General features: G+C 40.1%; 1 protein-coding gene across 2 annotated transcripts in view; it reads right to left on the reverse strand.

The window, feature by feature from the left end:
- Positions 1-2,073: 2,073 nt before the first annotated feature.
- LOC134842708 (heterogeneous nuclear ribonucleoprotein K-like) overlaps positions 2,074-21,781 on the reverse strand; it is a 432,138-nt gene continuing 412,430 nt past the window's right edge. Inside the window, exons 2-10 of one of the 2 annotated variants that reach the window (XM_063859166.1) lie at positions 9,187-9,262; positions 8,842-8,981; positions 8,715-8,771; positions 8,604-8,647; positions 8,464-8,536; positions 8,226-8,339; positions 8,022-8,159; positions 3,486-4,141; positions 2,074-3,043 (exon numbers count right to left, since the gene is read on the reverse strand). In XM_063859166.1, coding sequence (XP_063715236.1) covers positions 2,944-3,043; positions 3,486-4,141; positions 8,022-8,159; positions 8,226-8,339; positions 8,464-8,536; positions 8,604-8,647; positions 8,715-8,771; positions 8,842-8,981; positions 9,187-9,202 — 1,338 coding nt within the window. In that variant the 5' untranslated portion in view covers positions 9,203-9,262 and the 3' untranslated portion in view covers positions 2,074-2,943. Of the gene's footprint in view, positions 3,044-3,485; positions 4,142-8,021; positions 8,160-8,225; positions 8,340-8,463; positions 8,537-8,603; positions 8,648-8,714; positions 8,772-8,841; positions 8,982-9,186; positions 9,265-21,781 lie in introns of both variants that reach the window. The other variant, XM_063859165.1, reaches the window with a different exon arrangement.

A 21,781-nucleotide genomic window follows, 5' to 3' on the forward strand; every position in this document is an offset into this window, starting at 1 on the left:
ATGTATTGACTTGAAACTATTCAATCGGATACGTGATTTTTCTAATTCCGGATTCTTTCGACAATCTAACTCAATCAGATATTCAATCAGTGGTTCCCAATGTACCTGATTTATTATACCCTTTAAGCAATGAAGTCATCGCTAAATAAGTATTTTCTGTAAGCTGCTAATGTTTTTGCTTCCACCTAGCGTTGATTTTAGGACGTTTTATAGTATGTTAAATAATTGGATATTCAAATGGTCTCTGACTAATTGAAAACCGTATGTGGACTTGATCACTGGTTTCAATAGCTTGAGCTTAGATAGGTTCCCAACGTCCCAATAGCCTCCATCCAATTCTATTGGCGTCAGGGAGGCTTCAGAGACGAGGCATATTTAGTAGAAGCAATAGCCGCTAAGTTGTTAAATTGAGTCAAATTTACATTTGAACCGAACAAGAGAGGCTACGACTAGCGAGTTTTTGAAGATTATACAAACAAACTCTCATTTTCTCAAACAAATTTGCAGCTAATTATGTCAAGTTTATACACTCAAACGGCTAACCTTAAGGTGCATATTGTCAGGAAATTATTTTTCATACCACTTAACTCGTAAGGTTGTTTGAGCGAACTCTTCTTGAAATAAAACAATACAGATGTTGAATATTTATTTTATTTTTCGCTAATTAAGTTTTTCGCCGATTTTATCTTGTTTTTGTTCATTTCACTCCCATTCTTCTATAATTATTAAGTTTGTTCGAATGTTTTTAAATTTAGGGCAGCACCCTGCAATCCACCTGGATTCGTTCGCTTTCCTCTCCGCGTTATTAAAAATCTTGTTCAATTATATTTGGTTATTATGAATTTATGAAAACGAGAAGTTAATTATTCGTCTACCTCATTTGGCAAATTAGTTTGAAGTAAATAAAAGAAACTTTAAGTCAACCGCGTATACAATTTTCGAAACTTTTCATAAGAAAAACTTGGGTTTTTCGAAGCTTTTCATTGGAGCCCGAATTATGGCTAGAGGTCTTCAGATTATAAAAAGTGTCTATCACTCAACAGCGTCCAAAGTTTTTCAGTATAATACAAACACGCCTATCAATCAGCAAGGTTTTCTGTATATTGGTGGACTGGCGCGGAAAACACCTGAGATAAAAAACATGACCAGTTGCTGAGCACGTGACGGAAGTGTTCCAACTACATCTATTGCAACAGAAATAGGTAAATCGAAGATTTATTTTTTTATCCTTTTTTTGTGTTGTGAAAGTGACCAAGCCTCCACACGATAAGCCCTCCACGCAGATTATAGTTTAAATTCTTTTTAGGCACATTTTAAGTAATCTCTTGAGGTATTTAATGGCAAAAACGAATCTCAATCACGGCTGAGAAAAACTTTATATGATACTTCACTCGACCCTCTAGGAGCTTTCTTAGTAATGACAATCAGCTGGAAAACCCAATCTACGGCAAAATTCTGAACGAGCTCGGATTCATTAACCATTGTTGGAAAACTTTAAGACAAACAAACACGCAAAATCCAAATACAGAACACGGGCGAAGCTGCATTTCGCAAACACTCACGAGAAAATGGAAACAGCTTTAAAAACGTTTAAAATTAAATCAGGAAAAAGACAAGCCTTTATAATTAAAACTTTCGCTATGTGACGGGATCTAACAACCACCCTGCAAATTTTGAGTCTCACGCCCTCGCATCTGCTCCATGGTCGCTTCAAAAATCTGAAAACCATTAGCCACCAATGAAGCCGGTCGGACAGATGCTATTAACCTGCCAATGAATTCTCAAGATGTTATGCCACCACTAAACACGTTCTTTCAGACAATCGTATGTTGAGTCATCGGTATTTTGTAAGAAAAATAGTTACAGAAATAGTCAGATTGACCTTTCTTGAAGCCTTTAGAATGTGAACGTTATAAGATATTTAACGCTTTGGTTTTTATGCTTTAGTTAACCAGTATAGGCCCAGTATAATACATTAAAGTATCTCGACTACACCAGCACGCAATTGAAATCGATTAGAGAACTAGATTCGTAGAAGCCTTGTCGGAACGACAATCCCACAAAACTGATTGGTGTAATTTAATGTTTAATTAAACGACGATGTTTCGAGAAAAAAATTAACAATTGAATTTGGTTACAGAACGGGAGAGCTTAATTAGATAGCGTAAGAGGCTTTGAACAAACATCTCATAGACTGTTTCAGAAGTTTTAAACACTCACTGCAAAGATAGAGAAACAGATTGATATTTTATATTTAACTTAACATATCAAATCTTTTTACGAACACGCAATCTAATTTTTTGAATTGGACATTATCATTTACGAGAATCTGTGATGATAATTGAGATTTTTTACATCCTCTATCAACAAAACTGTGTGGAAAGGGCAAAGGTGAAGTTAAATAAAGCGGGAGCAGGCCAACATATAAAACGCAGTAACCAAATTTGAACAAGCCGTATTATAGATTTCGAAAAATCGGTGAGTAATCTAAAACTGAAAGGTATTCCAGAAACCAAACGTTTGAGCATAATAGAAAACTTTCTCTGATTGATATAATACTAATAGTTCAAGACAACATGTTCAATTTTACACAGAGTTTATAAATTATTGATTTGATCGATAATTATTTCTAGGGTCAAATGAAATCTTGCATCACAGCATGTTAAGGACTCAGCACAAGTGTTTGTGTAAGGGTTAGGAGGATGATATTTTGTAGTAAGTAATTGGATCTTCACATTAAATAATCAAATTTTCCATAGTAACAAGAAAGATTCATTTCAAGTCATTGAATAGTTTGTTAATATTTTTCACATACAAAATAGATAGGCGGCCGGGCGGATTTCAATCGCAGCAGCAAATGTGTCATTCGGTGTCTTCACTTAGAATCAGAGTAATCAGGTACAAACATACAGCAGGTGAGGGGTGATCACGTGATCCATCGCATCACCTGCCTCTGTTTCCCCCTGTGTGGTGGCCACCGCCTCCTCCTCCACCCCCTCGCTGCTGATTCCCACGCTCAAAACGAGAATTATCCGCTTTCACGCTGAAACGAAGAATTTAACTCACGAGTTTGTACTTCTCATGTTACTCCGTTTTCGATTTTGTAAAATGAGGTTCAACAAACTTTTTAAGATCCACAAAAGTGTAATCAAATTGTACCTCAATTGTTTATTTTGAAAAATATATAGCCCTGGGATATATGGGTAAATGGATAACCGTCACAAGGTTGGTAGTTCGAGACAAAACGTGCTCGTTACTCGAGGCAGCGTTTCATAGCCCAGAAAACTTACCAAAAAAAGCATAGAGGTCTTAATACGGGGAACAAGGAAGGTTCTCAGCAAAGAACTGAAAAGCTCATGAATAGTTTTTTCCTTCATAAATGGCCTTGATAGTCAGTTTCCAATTAAAATTTAATACAACCAAACTTGGGAGATTGTCAAAAAGCAATGTTACCCATAAGGAAAGACTGACCATCTTGCACTAACCTCTGTTGCATCAAATATTGAGCGAACTGAATTTGCTGGTCTGTTCCAGTAATCGTTATAATTCTCATTCCCCTTATGCTTTCTGGACTTCTGCCGTCATCTATTTTGATATTGCAGCCAGATCTCTCTCTAACCCGGTTGATCGTAGCTCCCTTCGGACCAATCACAGCACCTGCGTCCTCATTTTTAATTGAAACCTTCATCGTCCTCGTGTCGTCACCTCCGTCCATGGCAAACTCTGGGCCCCCTTGACGGAACGACTGGGGACCTCCGTACGATTGAAAACCATGGGGTGCGCCACCACTCATAGAATGCCCGGGTGAGAATTCATTGAAGGTTCCAAAAGCGCCTGGTCCCATAGGTGAAGGATTATCCATGACATCCATTTGAGGCATCGACCTACCACTGCCTGATCCGCGGCCTCCATGTCCATGACTACCCCCGCTGTTTCTCTGATGTCTCTCAGGTCGCCGGTCTTGGAACCCCGCATCGCCTGATCCTCCATAACCCCCGTGGTGGCCGCGCCCCCCTGAATTTCGCGAGGATGCGCCTCCCATAGATCCACCTGACATTCTAGGCTGTATTTCCGTTTCGGGAAAATCTGGCGACGCTGTTTTGTTTGGGTCATAGTACACCGGTTCTTTTTGAGGTCTTGTCTAAACCATAATCAAGACAATGAAATTGCATAACTTCAAGATGCGCGATTGTTTTTGCAACCATTGAAAATGGGGAGGAACTTTGTCTTAAGCTGTTTTTTTTTCAATTTTATTGTTTTCCTCACAAGTCAGTTAGCCCGAATAATCATCAGAATCGGTCGAGCGTTATATCATATTAAAGCCCTTTTTGTCGTAATTTGAACATTAAAAAATCAGTATCGACAAAAACCGGTGGAAAATTTTTGAATTAAGTTTTATTTCGTGCAAAAAAGCAAGCGAGCATGCTTATTTTAAGAGAATGAGTCGTTTAACTTTTATTTAAGCCCCGAAAATTTTGTTTTACTCCAGTTTTAAACGCCTTATTAGGAACAAAAAACAAAATGTTGTCCAATATGCTTAATTTACCACTAGCGTGTAACGCATCTCCGGTGCTTTTAATTTTTTTGACAACTCATGAAAAACCGCAGATATTGGAAACAAGATCCGCAACCTTTTAGTGTACTCTGACTGCACCCACATACAGGGTTGGTAATTTCAAATTTTATAATTTTTTAAATTCCAATTTTGAAAAACCATAAAGTGTCATCTCGAAAACTTAATGGGCCTCTAGAAAAATTTGGCGGCAAGATTTGCAACCACTGAGAGTCCCTGAGAGCACCCTACTATAGGGTTGGTAAATTCAAATTTAATGAGTTTTTTAAACCTAGTTTCCCGAAAAAAAATATTTAAAAAAATCATTTAAAAAACGTCATTTCTCGGAAACTAAAAGGATTTGAGCATTCATATTTAGAGGCAAGATTCGAGACGGCAAGATTCATTCATATTTAGAGGCAAGAAGTTCTTTGAGAAATTTTGGAAAAATCAAAAAACATCACATCTTGGAAACTAAAAGCATTTCAGCAGTCGCATTTGGCAAGATTTGCAACCACTGAGAGTCCCTGAGAGCACCCTACTATAGGGTTGGTAAATTCAAATTTAATGAGTTTTTTAAACCTAGTTTCCCGAAAAAAAATATTTAAAAAACGTCATTTCTCGGAAACTAAAAGGATTTGAGCATTCATATTTAGAGGCAAGATTCGAGACGGCAAGATTCATTCATATTTAGAGGCAAGAAGTTCTTTGAGAAATTTTGGAAAAATCAAAAAACATCACATCTTGGAAACTAAAAGCATTTCAGCAGTCGCATTTGGCAAGATTTGTAACTTCTGAGAGTACCCTGACAGCACCCAACTACAGGGTTGTGAATTTCAAATTTTGAAAATTAATTTAGGTTTTGTGAAATTTTTTTAAAATCACAAAAAACATCATATCTCGAAAACTACAAGGATTGGAACAGTCATATTTAGAGGCAAGATTTGCAATCCCTTAGAATAACCTTACAGCACCCAACTACAGGGCTCGGAATTTCAAATTTTGGAAAAAAAATCGATTTTCTGAAAATTTTGAAAAAATCACAAGAAACGTCATATCTCGAAAACTACAAGGATTTGATCAATCATTTTTCGAGGCAAGATTTGCAACATCCTAGAGTACCCTGAGAGCACCCAACTACAGGGTTGTGAATTTCAAACTTTGAAAAAATTAATTTAGGTTTTCTGAAATTTTTTTAAAAACACGAAAAACGTCATATCTCGAAAATTATAAGGATTTCAGCAGTCATATTTGGAGGCAAGATTTGCAATCCTTGAGAGTACTCTGACAGCACCCAACTGCAGGGCTGGGAACTTTTTTGTAAATTATTTTGTAATTTGGGCTTTCTGAAAATTTTTGAAAAAAATCACAAAAATCCTTTTTATCTCGTAAACTAAAGGAATTTGGGCATTCAAAATTGGAGGCCAAATTCGCAAGCTCTTGGGGAATCCGGATAGCGTCCCAATATTGGGCTGCTTAGTTTAAACTCGTTAAAATAACTACTTAAAACAAACTGGAAAATCGAAAAAAAAATTCTTAACCATTACAATATACCATTTAGCTTAAACGTGGAAAAATTCTTTCGTTAAACATGCAAAAATAGTACGTTGAAAAAAGCTTAAACATGGCAAGATAGTGATGCCCGCATTTAAATAATTTACAATAACATAAAATGGTTGATTGACTTGGAACTTTAAGGCAAATATGTAGAGAAAGACAACTTCCAACGTCGTAATTAATTTGACAATTCTACAGCTTATGCCTGTTGAGCTCAGCTGGAAATTGCTGTCATATACAATTCCAAAAATTTTCAATCCTCCGCTCAGTTTATGCCTTCACCATTAGCACGGACACACGGAAATATATTATCGCCCTTTAAACGACGTAATACAAGGCGACTGAACCGAGGTAACAGAAGCCGGAAACTTCAGCATCAAAAAAGAAAATTAAATGAAACCGTTGAATTAGTTAGTAATTTCACAAAAAAAACTTTAAAAAAACGGGCATTTAAAATTGGACCAAGCTAAAAAAAATATGTCTGCTGGCTAAAAAATAGTTAACGAAATTATCAAGTGATTCTGTTAGACAAGTCGTTAATCACAAAAAATCTTATGTTCGAAAAAAATTGATAAGGCTAGCTATTCGCAAACATATTGAACCATCATATTAAGTAACAAAGCCAATATAATATAGTCCACAACTCTTAGCCAGAAAACATCAACCTAAAAAGTTTTACCTCTGTTGTCAAAGTTGTAACCACAAGAATAGATAATTTTCAATGAGAACGGATATTTAAACTTCAAATATGCCCAAAAAACTATTCGACAGAATTGACTCAAAATAGAAATTCAGAAGTCATGATGTCTGCAATGAATCTTAATTTAGGCGGGTTAATTACAGAAAAAAGCCCAGTATCCGAGTTGATAAAACTTGCTGTATCTTCGCGATAGCTTAGTTTGATGTGAAAAACAGACTGACTGGTTAAATCTGATTTGTTCTGGTAATATATATTTAGCGGTAATTTACAAGCGATCAATCATTGAAATCAAGTGTGAATTTAGGTTAAATATTTTGTCATTTAAATCAACAATATGTTTTAGAGATTAGAAACTTGCAAATAGCAAATTAAGAGAATTCCGTAATAAACATGAAAAACAGCCAACTGACGATTGGAAAAGAACAATGAACGCAGAAACAAAAAAACTAACTTATTTTTGATAAAATCTCAGCCTTCGAAAAATAGATAGCATTAAACCTCTACAGCAGCTCTACAAAGTGCAATATTACAAAGTGCAATAAGCAGCTCTAGAGCAGCTCTACAAAGTGCAATATTACAAATTAGAAAAAATCCTCGAATTAGCTAAAATTGGTTCATCTCTGAGATTCGAACCTGCCACCTCGCGATTAAGCATCTCGCACACTAATTACTAAGCCACGGAAGCTTAATAGGCAACATTAACCACTCAGTCACAGTGAACATAGCCGACTGACAGTTGGAAAATAGTCATCAACGCAACGAAACTAAAAAAAAACGACTTGTTTTCAAAAATCTTTACTTTTAAATTTCGAAAAAATAGATGGCTTAAAGCTCTTTGAATTTGTAGAACAATTTGTGATGGACATTTGAAAAACAAAATTAACCCAATTTGAGAAAACTGGATCAATAAGTAAAACTTTTTTCGCTGTGAAATTTGATAATTAATTTCCATTTCCGAAATTAGAAGTCGATCATGTTTTTCGGGACCTTTACACTTTTCCTGTTCGATAGTGGAGTTTGCCTTCCTTTAAGCAATAGAAATGAACTGAACTTAAAAAGAAATCATCACAAGTCAAACCGCGAAAAATCAAACCTGAAAAAAATATTGATCATCGGCACTACTGCTGATAAATATGAGCACCATCAAAATATAATGGATAAACATCTGAAACAAATACTGTTAACAATACATAAGGACAATTTAGAACTCACCGCAGAAGATTCTTGTACGATCTCTAGGATTCGTTTGACCACTTCTACAAGCACTTCAGGTGTACCATTTATTCTGAAAACTCTTTCGTGGCTGAAAGGGCAGCAGTCTTCGTACACTTTAATACTTGCTCCAGTATCCTATAAATAAACGTTATGATGACCACAAAATCTGAGAGTAGAATTGAGAACTGATTAGATACTAGCCTCTCGAAGAGCTTTAATCTTTGTTCCAGAGGATCCCATTATTGCACCGACGAAACCAGCCAAGACAAGCATCCGCAGCTCGGCGTCGAAATTGAGATCATCAAAATTTTTATACTGAAACAGATGTGAAAATATTGTATAAAATTTTTGAACTATATTATTATTCTCTTGCAACTGAAAAGGCTTCAATGTCAGGCTTCAATCTAATTTAGCTTTCTGAGTTCACAAACAAACTAACATCTTCGAATAAAGGCAAGATTTCTAATATTATCCCACAAATTTTGTCAATTTCGCCTTTGATCATCAGAACCCTAAAACACATCATTGGGTGACCAAGTATACGACTCATTATTTTCAATTTGTATCACAGTATGCTACCTTTCTGGAGACTTGGAATCGGGAATAGACATATTGACAGAATACTAAACAAAGAAAAGTTTAACATCGGTCCACCATTTTTCAATTAACGATGCGTGGAAAAAAACTTACTTCGGCTCGCAGCCGTTTAATGTTCTCGCCACCTTTACCAATTATTGCACCCGCGTCCTGCAAGAGTAAAAAAACATAATACACAAGAGGCATAAACTGCAAACGATCGAGCTGTATATACACTCACCGAAGTTTTTATGATGGCCCGAAACATGGGAATATCATCCGACGAATTGAACATGTTGTCGACACTAGACTTCCGCCTTTTCACTCGAGAAAAATTTGAATTGTCAAAGGATTCTTCTTTAATGGCTCTTCTTTTGTTGCCTATAACCGAACATTTTTCGGAGTATATCTAGAGAGATCGATCGATAGCTAACAAGGGTGAATAAGAATGGGGTGAATAAAAATTAGAGGACTTAGAGGAATTATTCACGATTTGATAGTACCTTATATTGGGAAATGACAAGTTTGAATTAAAGAGAATAACTTTCTCTTTGGGAACTCAAAGGACTCAGATGGTTACACTCACCAGAACCATAGGACATTATTTTCTGGGAAGGGGAAAGGTGGAGGAACCTGCTTGAGGTTCAATTTATCAAATAGATCTGAAAAATTGAACTAGAACTGAGAAAAATATCTGTTATTATTCTCACGTTTTTAATTGAACAACCAAAATAAAAAATTTCAACCTTTTTCAGGTTGAACAATTCAACAAAAAACCAATGTGAAACCCACAAGAATTCAATGAACATGCAGCGAGAAGTCATTATTTAGAAGAAAGAACACTTCAATTACAGTACGATAGTCTAAGCATCAATACAGTAACAAATATTAGCGCGTTTCCCACTCATTGGCGCGTTTCCTCGATCACAAGTTCATTAAGTTGTTGGTCGGCATCAAAATAGTCGGTCATGTTCAATTCTTGACAAAAATCAATCAGAATAAAAAAACTTTAATTGCCAGATGAAAACATTTATAACACAGAGGCGAAGCTGAGCTTCGCACCACTTGCTGTAGAACAAGTATAGGATTAAAACAGCATGACGCTGAAGAAGTAGCAAAGAAGACTTCGAGCGAAAAAAAAATTGAAAAAGGAACTAGAAAAACAAAAATTTGAACATATAAAAAAAGTTGTTTTCAATGAATACTTTTTGTCTGAAATATATATCAAATTATCTGAAGAAGAAATCATTTTCAACGAAAAACCCAAATAAGACAACTGAACGTTAAAACTGCATCGGAACAAAACTACGTAGAAGCAACAACACAACATTGCTTATTGCGAGAAGAATATTCGAATGCGTAATAACTCCGTGCTCATTAATCGACAATAAAAGAAATTTATTTCTGAAATTTGTATTTATAAAAAATTTCAAAAAATGCTACAAAAACTTCGAAAAACCATTTTAGCTCAATTACTTTAATGCCCTTTAGACACAAAGCAGATATAAAAATCAGAAAATGGTTTTATTTCTGAAAAATAAAACACTCGAATTAGACGACTGACTACAGTTGCAAAATTTATCATCACAATTCTATAAGATCCAGAGTTTATACTAAGCAGAAAGGCGTCAAACTTTTTCAAAATTTCTGTTAACTAACGCATACGACTTAGTATGTATATCTGAAACCTGGCTCATTGACAATACACTAGACAGAGAACTCTTCCTCTTGGGTTATAACTGTTTTCGGGACAACAGAAAATCTGTGCCATTCTGCCAGATGGCACAGCACAACCTTCCGGCGACGTAAAAAAGAACGACTAAAGGCCTTATTGACGAAAAAGTATTGCGAAGGAGGGTCGGAATATTCTAGAATTTTTATTTTTAAAATTTCGATTGGAAGAAGAATATTTCTCAGAAATACATGTATATACAAAGACCTGTACCCTTACTTTGCCTGGTATTTGACGAAACATCAACACGGTTTTACTAAAGGTAGATCAGTTTTGACAAACATGCTCTCCTTCCTGAAAGAAATATATGAAGCGCTTGACAATGACTCAAACGCAGAAATTGTAGCAGTCTACACTGACTTTGCAAAAGCCTTTGATAAAGTTCCGCATTTTGATCTACTCAAGAAAGTTGCACTTATAGGAATAGGAGGCTGCATGTCAGAGGTACTCTATGACTATTTGAAAAACAGGAAACAGTTTGTACGAGTAGACAATATCAGCTCAAAAGTTTTAGAAGTCACTAGTGGTGTTCCCCAAGGATCACTTTTAGGACCACTGCTCTTTTGCATTTTTATTAACGACCTACCTGAAGTACTCAAATTCTCTGAACCATATATTTTTGCGGATGATCTTAAACTACTTTCCATCAAAAAAACATCAATTGAAATTCAAGAAGATCTGGACAAAATTCAGCAGTGGGTAACTGAAAACAAAATGGAATTAGCACTAGATAAATGTGCAAAAGTAAGTTTTAGGGGCGGAGACGCCAACTCTATGCTTTTTGGTGTAGTGCTTGGAACATCGATGGTTGTGAAAGATCTGGGAATTTTTGTGTCGGGCGATTTAAGTTGGAAGGTACACATTGAAACAAGATTAAAGAAGGCAAACCAAGTACTGTACCTCCTGAGAAGAAACCTATCAGCAAAGATAAATACGTTTGTAAAGTTAGGCCTGTATAAGTCACTAATACTCCCAGTGTTATTATACGGACTCTCATGTACACATATATCGAGGGGGGATCAATTGCAGTTGGAGCGATTTCAAAAGAAAGCAATCCGGTGGATCACTGGAAATAAAACGGGAGTGTACATCAACGAACTACGCTTGCTAAACATTTTACCCCTGCCCATGTTCATCCAGCTAAATAACATCTTACTTCTTGCCAGTCTTGATTCTAATGAACGAAATGAAATAGTGTTAAACAGGCGAACCACACGGGCTAGAAATATAGAAATTTTTGAGATGCGAAAAGTGAGAACGGAAAAAGCGAGAAACGAATTTGTTTTCAGAACCAGTAGGATTGTAAATCGATTAGAACCATATATTCATTTTGATAAACGAATCGGCCTCAAGACGAGAATTTTAAACACGATGTGGAAATTTGTAAACGAGAGATTTTCAGAAATGACAACGTGCACGTGGCAATTATTCTGTGATTGTATCACGTGCAGAAACAAGTGGACATTGTTTTAGAGAAGACGCCGGGACCAAGACTCCCAACAGCAGTGCTGTGAATCCCCAACAACAACAACAACAACAACAACAAATACGAAAAACGGCCATTTTGACTGAAAAAGTGACGAAAATAAGAACAACGACAGATATTGTGAAAAACAGTCGTACCAGAGACGGAAAATACGAAGCCTCTTATCGTGGCAACAACGCACGATAAGACACTTGTCAACAGATATTGGTGGAGAAGGAGGCTTCAGTGGGGGAAGAAATATACCACGGGACCCTCCTGGGGCACAAATTGGAAGAGATAAGAGCGTTATCTCAGGAATATTACGGGAGCGGAGGCTTGGTCCCCCAGAGACTTTTCTATGTGAAGGGACTGTATAAACTAACTTTATAGCTACTGGAATGTCATAGATCTCTTAATTAACACCGTTATTGTTTGATATTTCAGAAAATGAGTAGCTAGAAAAAGGAAAAGGTCAATCCATCTCCAATGGATTTAATATAAAACTGTCGCACAAAAACATGTAAAAAAGGTTGTTCGAGCCGTGTTTTTAATGACAATCACGTAGTCTGAGGATCCGAGACTCAGCTATGTGGTTGTGTTCGCATGTAAACGAAAGCTGATCAAAAGTCGTTTGACTGATGGCCTAAAAATGGTAACTTTTTACTTTGCCCTAGACAGACCAGAAAATCAACTGGCAAGGTCGAGACGGTGAAAAGCGAGTAGAATTAAGGTAACTGACGCCTGCCAGTCATTAATAGGTATTTTTTCTACGCTCCGTCGCTGTGTAGTATTTGGGCGAATGTTACAATCAAATTCTAACACAACTGTACATGGAGGCATTATGATTCGTGTAAAGGCTTCTTTTAAATCAGAGCAAGTGATCTTTAACACAAACGGCTCTGCAATTGGGTGCTACGTTATTGTAAAGAGTTGCATTTTACTTCAAATTTGTTGTTATATACCTCCTTCAAATATCATTACTATTGTTGTGCCAGTCGATCATATTTGGAAGTTTGACCTTGAGAGAAGCAAAAAAAACACTTAATTTTGGAGTGAAATTTAATTTTTCAAAATTTCGAATGGAACCTGTCATGCACGATTTTCTCGCGATAACTGAAAATCAAAAAAGAGAAGTCAGAACAATCGAGTGACAATCGCGGGAAAGTTGCTAGAAAAATCAGTGGGAAATTGCTATTCGGAATTTCAGTAGCGATAATAATCTAGAATAGAGCTGTCCCATCTAGAAGAGAGACGAGCGCATCCCCACGAACTGGATTGTTGTGATTGGAGTATTATTCTAAACTGGACTAGAGTGAACCTTCGGTGGAAAGGTGGACAGCTAGAGTGTCCCAATGGTTCACGAGAACTGACATTCTAGAGTACAAACTTATTCTTGTTATTAAAACTGACAAACATTAAACTCATTTTAGTTACTTTATTGATTCTTGAGTTGCACACCGACTTATTCACTTCCTGATTCTTGAGCGTGCTACAATGTGAGTACTAATTTAAATTCTAGAGTGTGTTTTATAATTGTTATGTTGAGGTAAGGCGAGTTTTAGGTTGATCCATCTGAAATGGATCAAAGTTCCACTGCCTAATAAAAAATAACTTAACAGATTGTTCCAACCCGGTTTTTAACGGCGTTCATGTATTTTGGGTATCTAGAGACCTAAGTATGAGGACGTTCTTAATTCTAGAGTGGGGGGATATTTTAGTAGTAGCCTTTAAGCTGTAACGGGTCGTAGTCTCATGTCACAAACGAACCGAATTGGCTCCGACTGATTTGAGGTAGAAAAACACAAGAGATAGTGTCCCTGACTCTTGAGCCAATAGTTATAGGGCCTATTTTTCTTAAGCCTCATGTGTGACTGCAGTAGACGAATGTTACATAGTGTTTTTATCGCTCTCCTGGGTGTTTACGACATCAAGACTACGGAGTCGAACCCACTTGAGACAGCTTCGGGCTGAATGTTGTTGTTGTTGTTAGCCCACGCGGGTCGGGTTGGGCTCTTCTGTCTCCAGGTCAAGGAACTTAGCAACCTCTACCGGCCGAAGCCACAGGTCTGCTGGGGTGAGTGGGGAGGGGTTTTGGGAGCAGTTGAAAAGGTGACATGTTGTGTGGGGGGCAAGGGAACAGGTTGGGCAAAGGTGGGAGATGGAGCTGTCGAGGCGGGATAGGTAAGTGTTAAGGAGCCGGCTGTAGCCAGACCGGAGTTGGGAGAGCTTACAGCGCGTGGGACGTGGGAGAGATTTTTCAGAGGGGTCAATCTTTGGGGGAGGGATACAAATAACTTTAGACGGAGGGGTTTCGGCTAGGAACTTGGTTACAAGGGAGGTATGGTTGTCTTTTAAAATTGGTTTGTAGTTGTTAAAAATAAAAGTGGAGACTTCGTCTCGGTCGTCCAGAACTAGAGGGTGGTTTGCGTAGACTGAAAAGTCGGTTAAAATTTTCTGGGTGTCTTCTTTGAAGCAGCTTATAATTGAGGGGCGAAGTAGACGGGGAGGAGGGGGATGTGAATGTATAAAATTAATGGGATGGTGGGAACGATAGGTAGAGATAAAAAATTGAGATGACAGAAGGGTATGGTGGTCTTTGACCGTTAGGATTTCAGATTCACTGTGCAGGTGGGCAGTTGAACTCATTAGATTTGATCCAGTAACAACGCGAAGGGATTGGTTTTGGGCAACCTGCAGGCAATTTATGGAGGTGTTACTTGATGCGTGGGACCATGCGGGGGCTGCATAGTCAAGTATGGGGCGAATTAAAGCTTTAAAAGTTAGGAGGAGGGTTTCTTTGGAGTGACCCCAGGTTGATCCTGCTAATGCCTTCAGGATTCCGATCCTGCGTCTGGCCTTTTCAGCGGATTGTTTGCAGTGAGTGGCAAAACAAAGTGTTGGATCAAATGTCACCCCTAAGATTGTTGGATTTTTGTTTAGGGTTAGCGCCTCGTTATTTAAAAGAACACTAGGTGTTTTATTAAATTCTTTGTTATAAGAGGAGAAAAGTGTAACTGATCCTTTAGAGGACGCGAAACTTAGTTTGCGTGAGGTGAAAAAATCGTAGAGCCTTTTTAGGTAGCTATTGAGGGAGTTTGAGGCGATATCAATATTGGAACTGCTTGCGAAGGGGTGGAAATCGTCTGCATACGAAACAAGGTTTACATTATCGGGAGGTGGCGGTGCATCATGGACATAAAAATTGAAGAGTGTGGGTGATAAAACAGAACCTTGGGGTACGCCACAGTGGATTATTCGATGGGGGGATGTGTGTTCACGGAATGAGGTGGCAGCCTGTCGACCATTAAGGTAATTACTTAGCCAGCGGACTAGACTTCTTGGGAGGGGAGTGTCATGAACGAGTTCCACAAGTGAGCGATGACACACCATGTCGAAAGCCTTAGATAAGTCAAGTGTGGCCAGTACCGTACGTTTAGGGGGGCGATTTTGGTTAAAACCGTCTGAAATGTAAAATTCGAGAGTGGAGAGAGCTGTGGTGGTGGAGTGAAAAGGGCGGAAGCCGTGTTGGTGTTTGGCGTTGGGGAGATGTTTGGTAAAGATGGGGTGAACGAGCCTCTCCAGAATTTTAACTGCTGGGCAGAGTAAGGATATAGGTCTGTAAGATGTTGATTGTTTAAGATCCTTATTGGGCTTTGGAAGCGGTGCAATTTTTGAATTTTTCCAAATTTGGGGGATAATGTTTTCGGACAAAGAGATATTAAAAAGGTATGTTAAGTATTGAGTAGCAAGTGGGCCGAGATGTTTAAGATGTATATTACAGAGGCCGTCGGGACCTAGCGCTCGCGATGGTTTGCTGTCTGCAATGGCTTGTTTAGTATTTTCAGGGGTAAAAATTGGGCTGTCTGACAGTGGTAGTTTGGCAATTTTTCTTCTCGTTATACGAAGGAGTTTGTCAGAGGCGTGGGGTCTGGCATTGGTGAATTGTTTGTTAAAAGAGCTGGTAATATCACGAGGTGAGTGTATGGGTTTAGAACCAAAAGTAATGGGGTGTCTTCCTGCCACGGGCTTAGATCCATTTAAGGAGCGTACCACTTTCCAAAACTTTCTGGCACCAGTGCGGTAGTCGCAAGTCCGGAGGAATTCTCGCCATTTATTTTCTTTGTCCTTTGCTGTCTGTTTCATGAGTCTACAGTTCAGTTGGGATATGACTTCTGGGGGGAGATTTTGTTTTCGGCTTAAATCTCTTTCGGCGGCTAGGGCAGTGGACTCGGGGGAAAGAGAGGGAGTGAAGTGGCGAATACGGCCAGCGGGGATGTGGTGGCGTGCTGCCCTGAGCACCAGGTCCCTCAAGAATTTCTCTCCAGCGGCAACTCCGGAAGGTGGAACCGCTGAAAAGAAACCTTCCTCAATTTCCTCTGTGAATTTGATCCAATCTGCTTTTAAAAAATTTACAAAAGTCCTTAGGGCGAAAAATTTATAAAATCATCCAAGGGTAGTTCTAGAAGAATGGGTAGGTGATCTGATCCTAGAGATTTAATTGGGGTCCATGATGTGGAGAGTAAGAGCGATTGGGATGCGAGGGAAATATCTGGTGACGAGAGTTGGTTTTCTGAGTTAAAAGGGACTCTGGTTTGTGTGTCATCATTTAATGGAGCAAAGGTGGATTCGGTTATTTCATTGCTAAGTACAGAGCCGCGTTGATCTTCCTCGATGTTGGAGTTCCATAGTTGTGAATGTGCGTTGGCATCTCCGAGTACTAAGGCGTCCCCAGGTTCAAGTAGTTCGGCAAGGGACGCAGAGTAACCAGGGGGACAGCTCGAGCGAGGGGGGATGTAGAAATTATAAATACGAAGCTTGGATGAACTGGCTACCACTGATATGCCCATAGCCTCTAGTGTTCCATCGTTGTTAATATTTATTTCTTCGTATTGTATCGACTCATGTATGGCTATGAGAAGACCGCCCCCTTCTTTTTCTCGATCTTTTCTAATTAAAGTGTAGTGTGAGCCAAGTGAGGGGTTTCGAGATTTCTTTCTTAATTTAGTTTCTTGGAAGACAGCAATATGAATTTGATTTTGAGATAAGAAAGCAGCAATTTCGGGTGCTTTTCCGGAGATACCGTTGCAATTAAATTGAAGGATTTTTAAAAGGCCTTTGGCAGGGTGTGGTGAACTATTTACATTATTAACAGCAGTATGATTAAAATGGTTGTTTGAACTTGAGTTATTTACACTATTTACACGATTACGATTTGCGCGATTTTGGGAGGAGGAATTATTATTCGAGGAGGTGGGAAGGGTGGGAGGGGGAGGGGGGTTAGGGAGGTGGGGTTGGGGGGCGGTTAGGGAAGTTGAACAAGTTTGGGAGTTGGGGGTGGTCAAGTTAGAGGACCTGGTGCCTGGGGGAGGTAAAATGTAGGTAGAGGTACAGGTAGGGCAATAGTAGTCAAGATGGTGTTGGTTAAGGTGGGTAAGACCACTACATTTAAGGTGAATGTAACCACAGATGTGGCACCAGACGCTGGGCTGGGTGCGTTTGATGCGGAAAGAGCAAGGGGAGCAAAAGTAAGGCCCTGGACCAGGGTTTGGATTAATGCCGGAGCGGAGTAGTAGTATAAGGATGAGCAGACGGAGCAGCCTGGCCGGCTTCAGACGCTCCGTAACCGAAAACCCGGAGACTTCGGAGCTTCTCCCGACCCAATGGGAGGGGGGGCTTGACGCCATTTGCATCTTGGTGGGGCCCAAGATGTCGGATCCACCACTGGAAGGCGGCGTCGTCTGGATCCCTTCGGGCTGAATGCCCATTCTAGAGTACCGGCGGTACGGTTCGGCAGGAACGTGCAAACCTTCCGGTTGTACCGTGATAGCTTTTTAAGAAAACTCGAGAAAACTTCCTGGTACGCTTTCCGAACGAGGCTTAGCTAACCGAGTAAAGGGGGGCAACTAGGGGGACAAAAACACGAGCAAAAAGACAAAAAGCAAAACAAAAACCATAAAACGAAAAAAGACAGTGACTTTGACACCAGATTAGTTGGATCAAACCTTTATATTAATTAAATAGTATACCCATACTGTTTTACAAGTTCGATCGTTTCGATCAACCTAGTAATTTAACCCAGTAACCTGAATAAAGAGCCCGAGTGTGGGGCGTTGTCAAGGGTTTTCAGATAGCTTGGAACTTAGCTGGACAACAAGGAGACTTGACTGGAAGAGGTGACCAGCCAAGTGGGAAAGTGGTTCAGGAACACTTGAGCTGAACCAATAGGAGACTGGACTGGAACAGGTGACCAGTCGAGTGGGAAAGCAGCCAAGAAGGATTTGGCAGATCTCGAGTTCGCAAGTTGGGCAGAACGGGTATCGTTAAAATCCAAATTACATTATAGGAGATAGGTGTAAAATTGGATAAGCGAAATCCCCCGGTTTTGAGGAACGTTTTTACTTGAGCAGGCCTGGAGACAGGTCTACGGTTTTCTCTCGAGAGGTTTAGCACCCGGCGCTTAAGGTAATTTTAGGCTTAAGAAGGGGGGCTAAAAAGGGGGGAGGTTAGAAGGGGGGCTGGTTAAGTTAGAGGTTGGCGGTTGTAAATTGTAAAAAGGGGGAAAATTAGAGTAAGTAATTAGTCGACATCGTTGACTTAGTTACATTAGACATTAACACGCGTTGGTAATAATAAGTGGGTATCGAAATTTGAACTTGAGTTAAAGGAAGGTACCCTGGTCGGATCGGTAGGGGGGAACGGACATAGACAGTTTTTGTGATATCCCATAAGATCGCTAGCAGGGGGGAAGGAAACGCGTGGCCATTAGGTACCAGACATTTTTTTTCGACGGAAGGTAGACATTAGTCACCTTTGGATTTTAGGTGGGCTCATTTTTCAGTTTTTATTACTTTTTCTGGCTTGGATTTTTTGTTGCATTTTGGGGAGGATTTGTGTTTAGTTTTTATACGAACAGGTGATCACAAGATACCTGCGCACAGGTTTTGGTCTCAAGTTGCTTGGAACATTGAAATAGAGGTAACTAAAAAGAAATAAGAAAAAAGGGGGGTCAGCATTTGGCTTTTAAGAGAGGGTTTTTGGGGAAATTTTACTAGAGCTTGAGTGGTGGTACAAGGTACAGTGAATCAAGAAGTCCCCATAACGAAGAAGAGAGAAGTCCCACCGCTCAGACACTTGTCAACAGCCTTGGGACAGTGCCAAAGAAGTCCTGGGACAGTGTTGGACCAGAACAGTCTTGATACAGTCTTGGGACAGTGGTCTTGGGACAGTGGTCTTGGGACAGGGTCTTGGGACAGTGGTCTTGGGACAGTGGTCTTGGGACAGGGTCTTGGGACAGTGGTCTTGGGACAGTGGTCTTGGGGCAAGGGTCTTGGGACAGGGTCTTGGGACAGTGGTCTTGAGACAGTGGTCTTGGGACAAGGGTCTTGGGACAGGGTCTTGGGACAGTGGTCTTGAGACAGTGGTCTTGGGACAAGGGTCTTGGGACAGTGGTCTTGGGACAAGGGTCTTGGGACAGGGGTCTTGGGACAGGGTCTTGGGACAAGGGTCTTGGGACAGTGGTCTTGGGACAGTAGTCTTGGGACACTAGCCTTGGGATAGTAGTCTTGGGACAGTAGTCTTGGGACACTAGCCTTGGGACAGTAGTCTTGGGACACTAGCCTTGGGACACTAGCCTTGGGACAGTAGTCTTGGGACACTAGCCTTGGGACACTAGCCTTGGGACAGTAGTCTTGGGACACTAGCCTTGGGACAGTAATCTTGGGACACTAGCCTTGGGACAGTAGTCTTGGGATACTAGCCTTGGGACACTAGCCTTGGGACAGTAGTCTTGGGACACTAGCCTTGGGACAGTAGTCTTGGGACACTAGCCTTGGGACACTGGTCTTGGGACAGTGGTCTTGGGACACTAGCCTTGGGACACTGACGGAGTACTGGGACATTACCGAACAGTCTTGGGACAGTAAAAGGAAGCCTGGGACGGTACGAAGAAGAGTAGGGACGGTAACTGGAAGTCTAAGGACAGTATAAAAATTGAATTAAAATTACAACAAGCTGTTTTAAGACAGGATTAAGACATAACAAGACTAATTGGAACCCGGTACAGTTGGGACCACGAATAAAGAAAATTACTCGAAGATTTTAGAGAACTGGAACAAGGTTTTTATCACGTTGTATATTTTCTTTTAAGAATTTGTTTCCACAAAATTTTTATTCTTGAATAGAATTGTATATAAAATAATATTGTAAATAAGAGCAATTGTAAATAGAAATAATGAGACGGAGTAGGGTACCGGTGCTTGAAAAAAGGTCAAGTGGATCAAACACGAAATATAACTCGTCGCTGCGTGGAACGACATCAAGGGGCCCAGGCAAAACAAAAAATAACTTTTCAGTTAGCATGGTCAGCACGAGAAGTGGCACCGAGAGCAAGACGCGAGAAGATGCGAGGGAAAAACAGGTGGAGCCCACAATCGAAATTGACCTAGAGACACCAGACCAGAGCGTAGATGAAGTGGAGAAAAAGACAACGGAATCCACACCGATGCCCCATATGGAAGATCAAAATCAAAAAACCGTGGAGTTTTTGCCGATAGACGCGTTGGAAGATGCAATAGGCAACACCGAAGAAACGGTGAAAGAAGACTCTCAAGTAAAAAAGACATCTTTTACAGAAAGGTTGGCGATGATGGTCGGAATAAAAACGAAAGAAAACATGACTGAAGAACCAAAAGCTGAAAGAGCACGAACATTTGGGACAGTGAGCACGAAGACGACAGAAGCCAATCCAAGAGAGGAACAAAATAAAGCAGAAGCTACGGCCGAAGACAGACCGACGGCTGACCATGAAGAGGCTACTATTGAGCTAGGTGACTTGATGGCGAAACTGAATCAGATCGACAAAAAACTGAAGCACAGCGAAGAGGACAGAGAAGTGATAAGAAAAGAATTAAGATACAACAAACACGAGTATCTGGATAGTTATTTTAACCTGGCTAAGGCAACAGATGAGAGACTCCAGCAGATGTCGGACAAGGTAGATGCCACCAATGAAGAACGAGATAAGAACATCAAAAAAGATATGCAACAGTTGAAAAACCGATATGATGATGTCAACACCCAATTAGGTAGCCTGGAAAAGAGAATGGACATAATGAACAGGAATCAGGCCGAAAGTTCGTGTGCAATACAGGCGAAGTTGGATGCAATCTTGAGAAATTCTACCTCACAAGAAAGACCGGCAGCGGATCGCACGCAAGGCACCAGAGTTGACTTTGTGGAACCACAAAGGGGCAAACGGCAATCCACACCGTTGCCCTTAACCCGGGACACGGTGAGCATAGCACCAACAGCTGCTAAAACAATCATGAAGAATGGAACGTCAAGTACAACGACTGGCCCGGGGGACTCAACAGCTAACAGCAACGCAGGTCCGGATGCTATGACATGGGCAAGCACTTGGGAGATGATGAACAGGACTCTAGAGGCCTTCGCCACGAGGAAAACTGACTCGAGCGATAGGAGGGACGGAAAATCAAGAAAAACTTTCAAGAAGCCAAAGGAATTCAAAGACGACTCCGATGGATGCATCGACACTTGGGTGGAAGTGATGAGATTACACCTAGAGCAAGATAACTTAAATGATGAAAGACAAGCATGCACGGCCATACTCAGCAACTTAGAAGGCAGGGCATTAAAATGCGTGGTCGCAAAGAAGGAAGAAGAACGCGACACCGCGGACAAGATCTTCGAGATATTACTGAATCGATTCGGGTCAGGCATGAAGGGTCACCAAGCGATGATGCGATTTGAAAAGAGAAGGCAGAGGGACGACGAGTCAATAGATCGGTTCCTAGATGATCTCGAGAACTTGAGAAGAAGGAGTGACCCAGAGGAGTCGACAAACAGAAGAAACTTCAGCATTGCCTCGAAGTTCATTGATGGGGTAAAAAGTGATGACTTAAGGACAATGTTAGCTACATACTACACATTGTCGAAAGACAGCGCACCAACCCCAGAAGAAAGGAG

Source organism: Symsagittifera roscoffensis, chromosome 3 (genome assembly GCF_963678635.1).
Source record: "Symsagittifera roscoffensis chromosome 3, txSymRosc1.1, whole genome shotgun sequence".
NCBI classification, from domain to species: Eukaryota; Metazoa; Xenacoelomorpha; order Acoela; family Convolutidae; genus Symsagittifera; species Symsagittifera roscoffensis.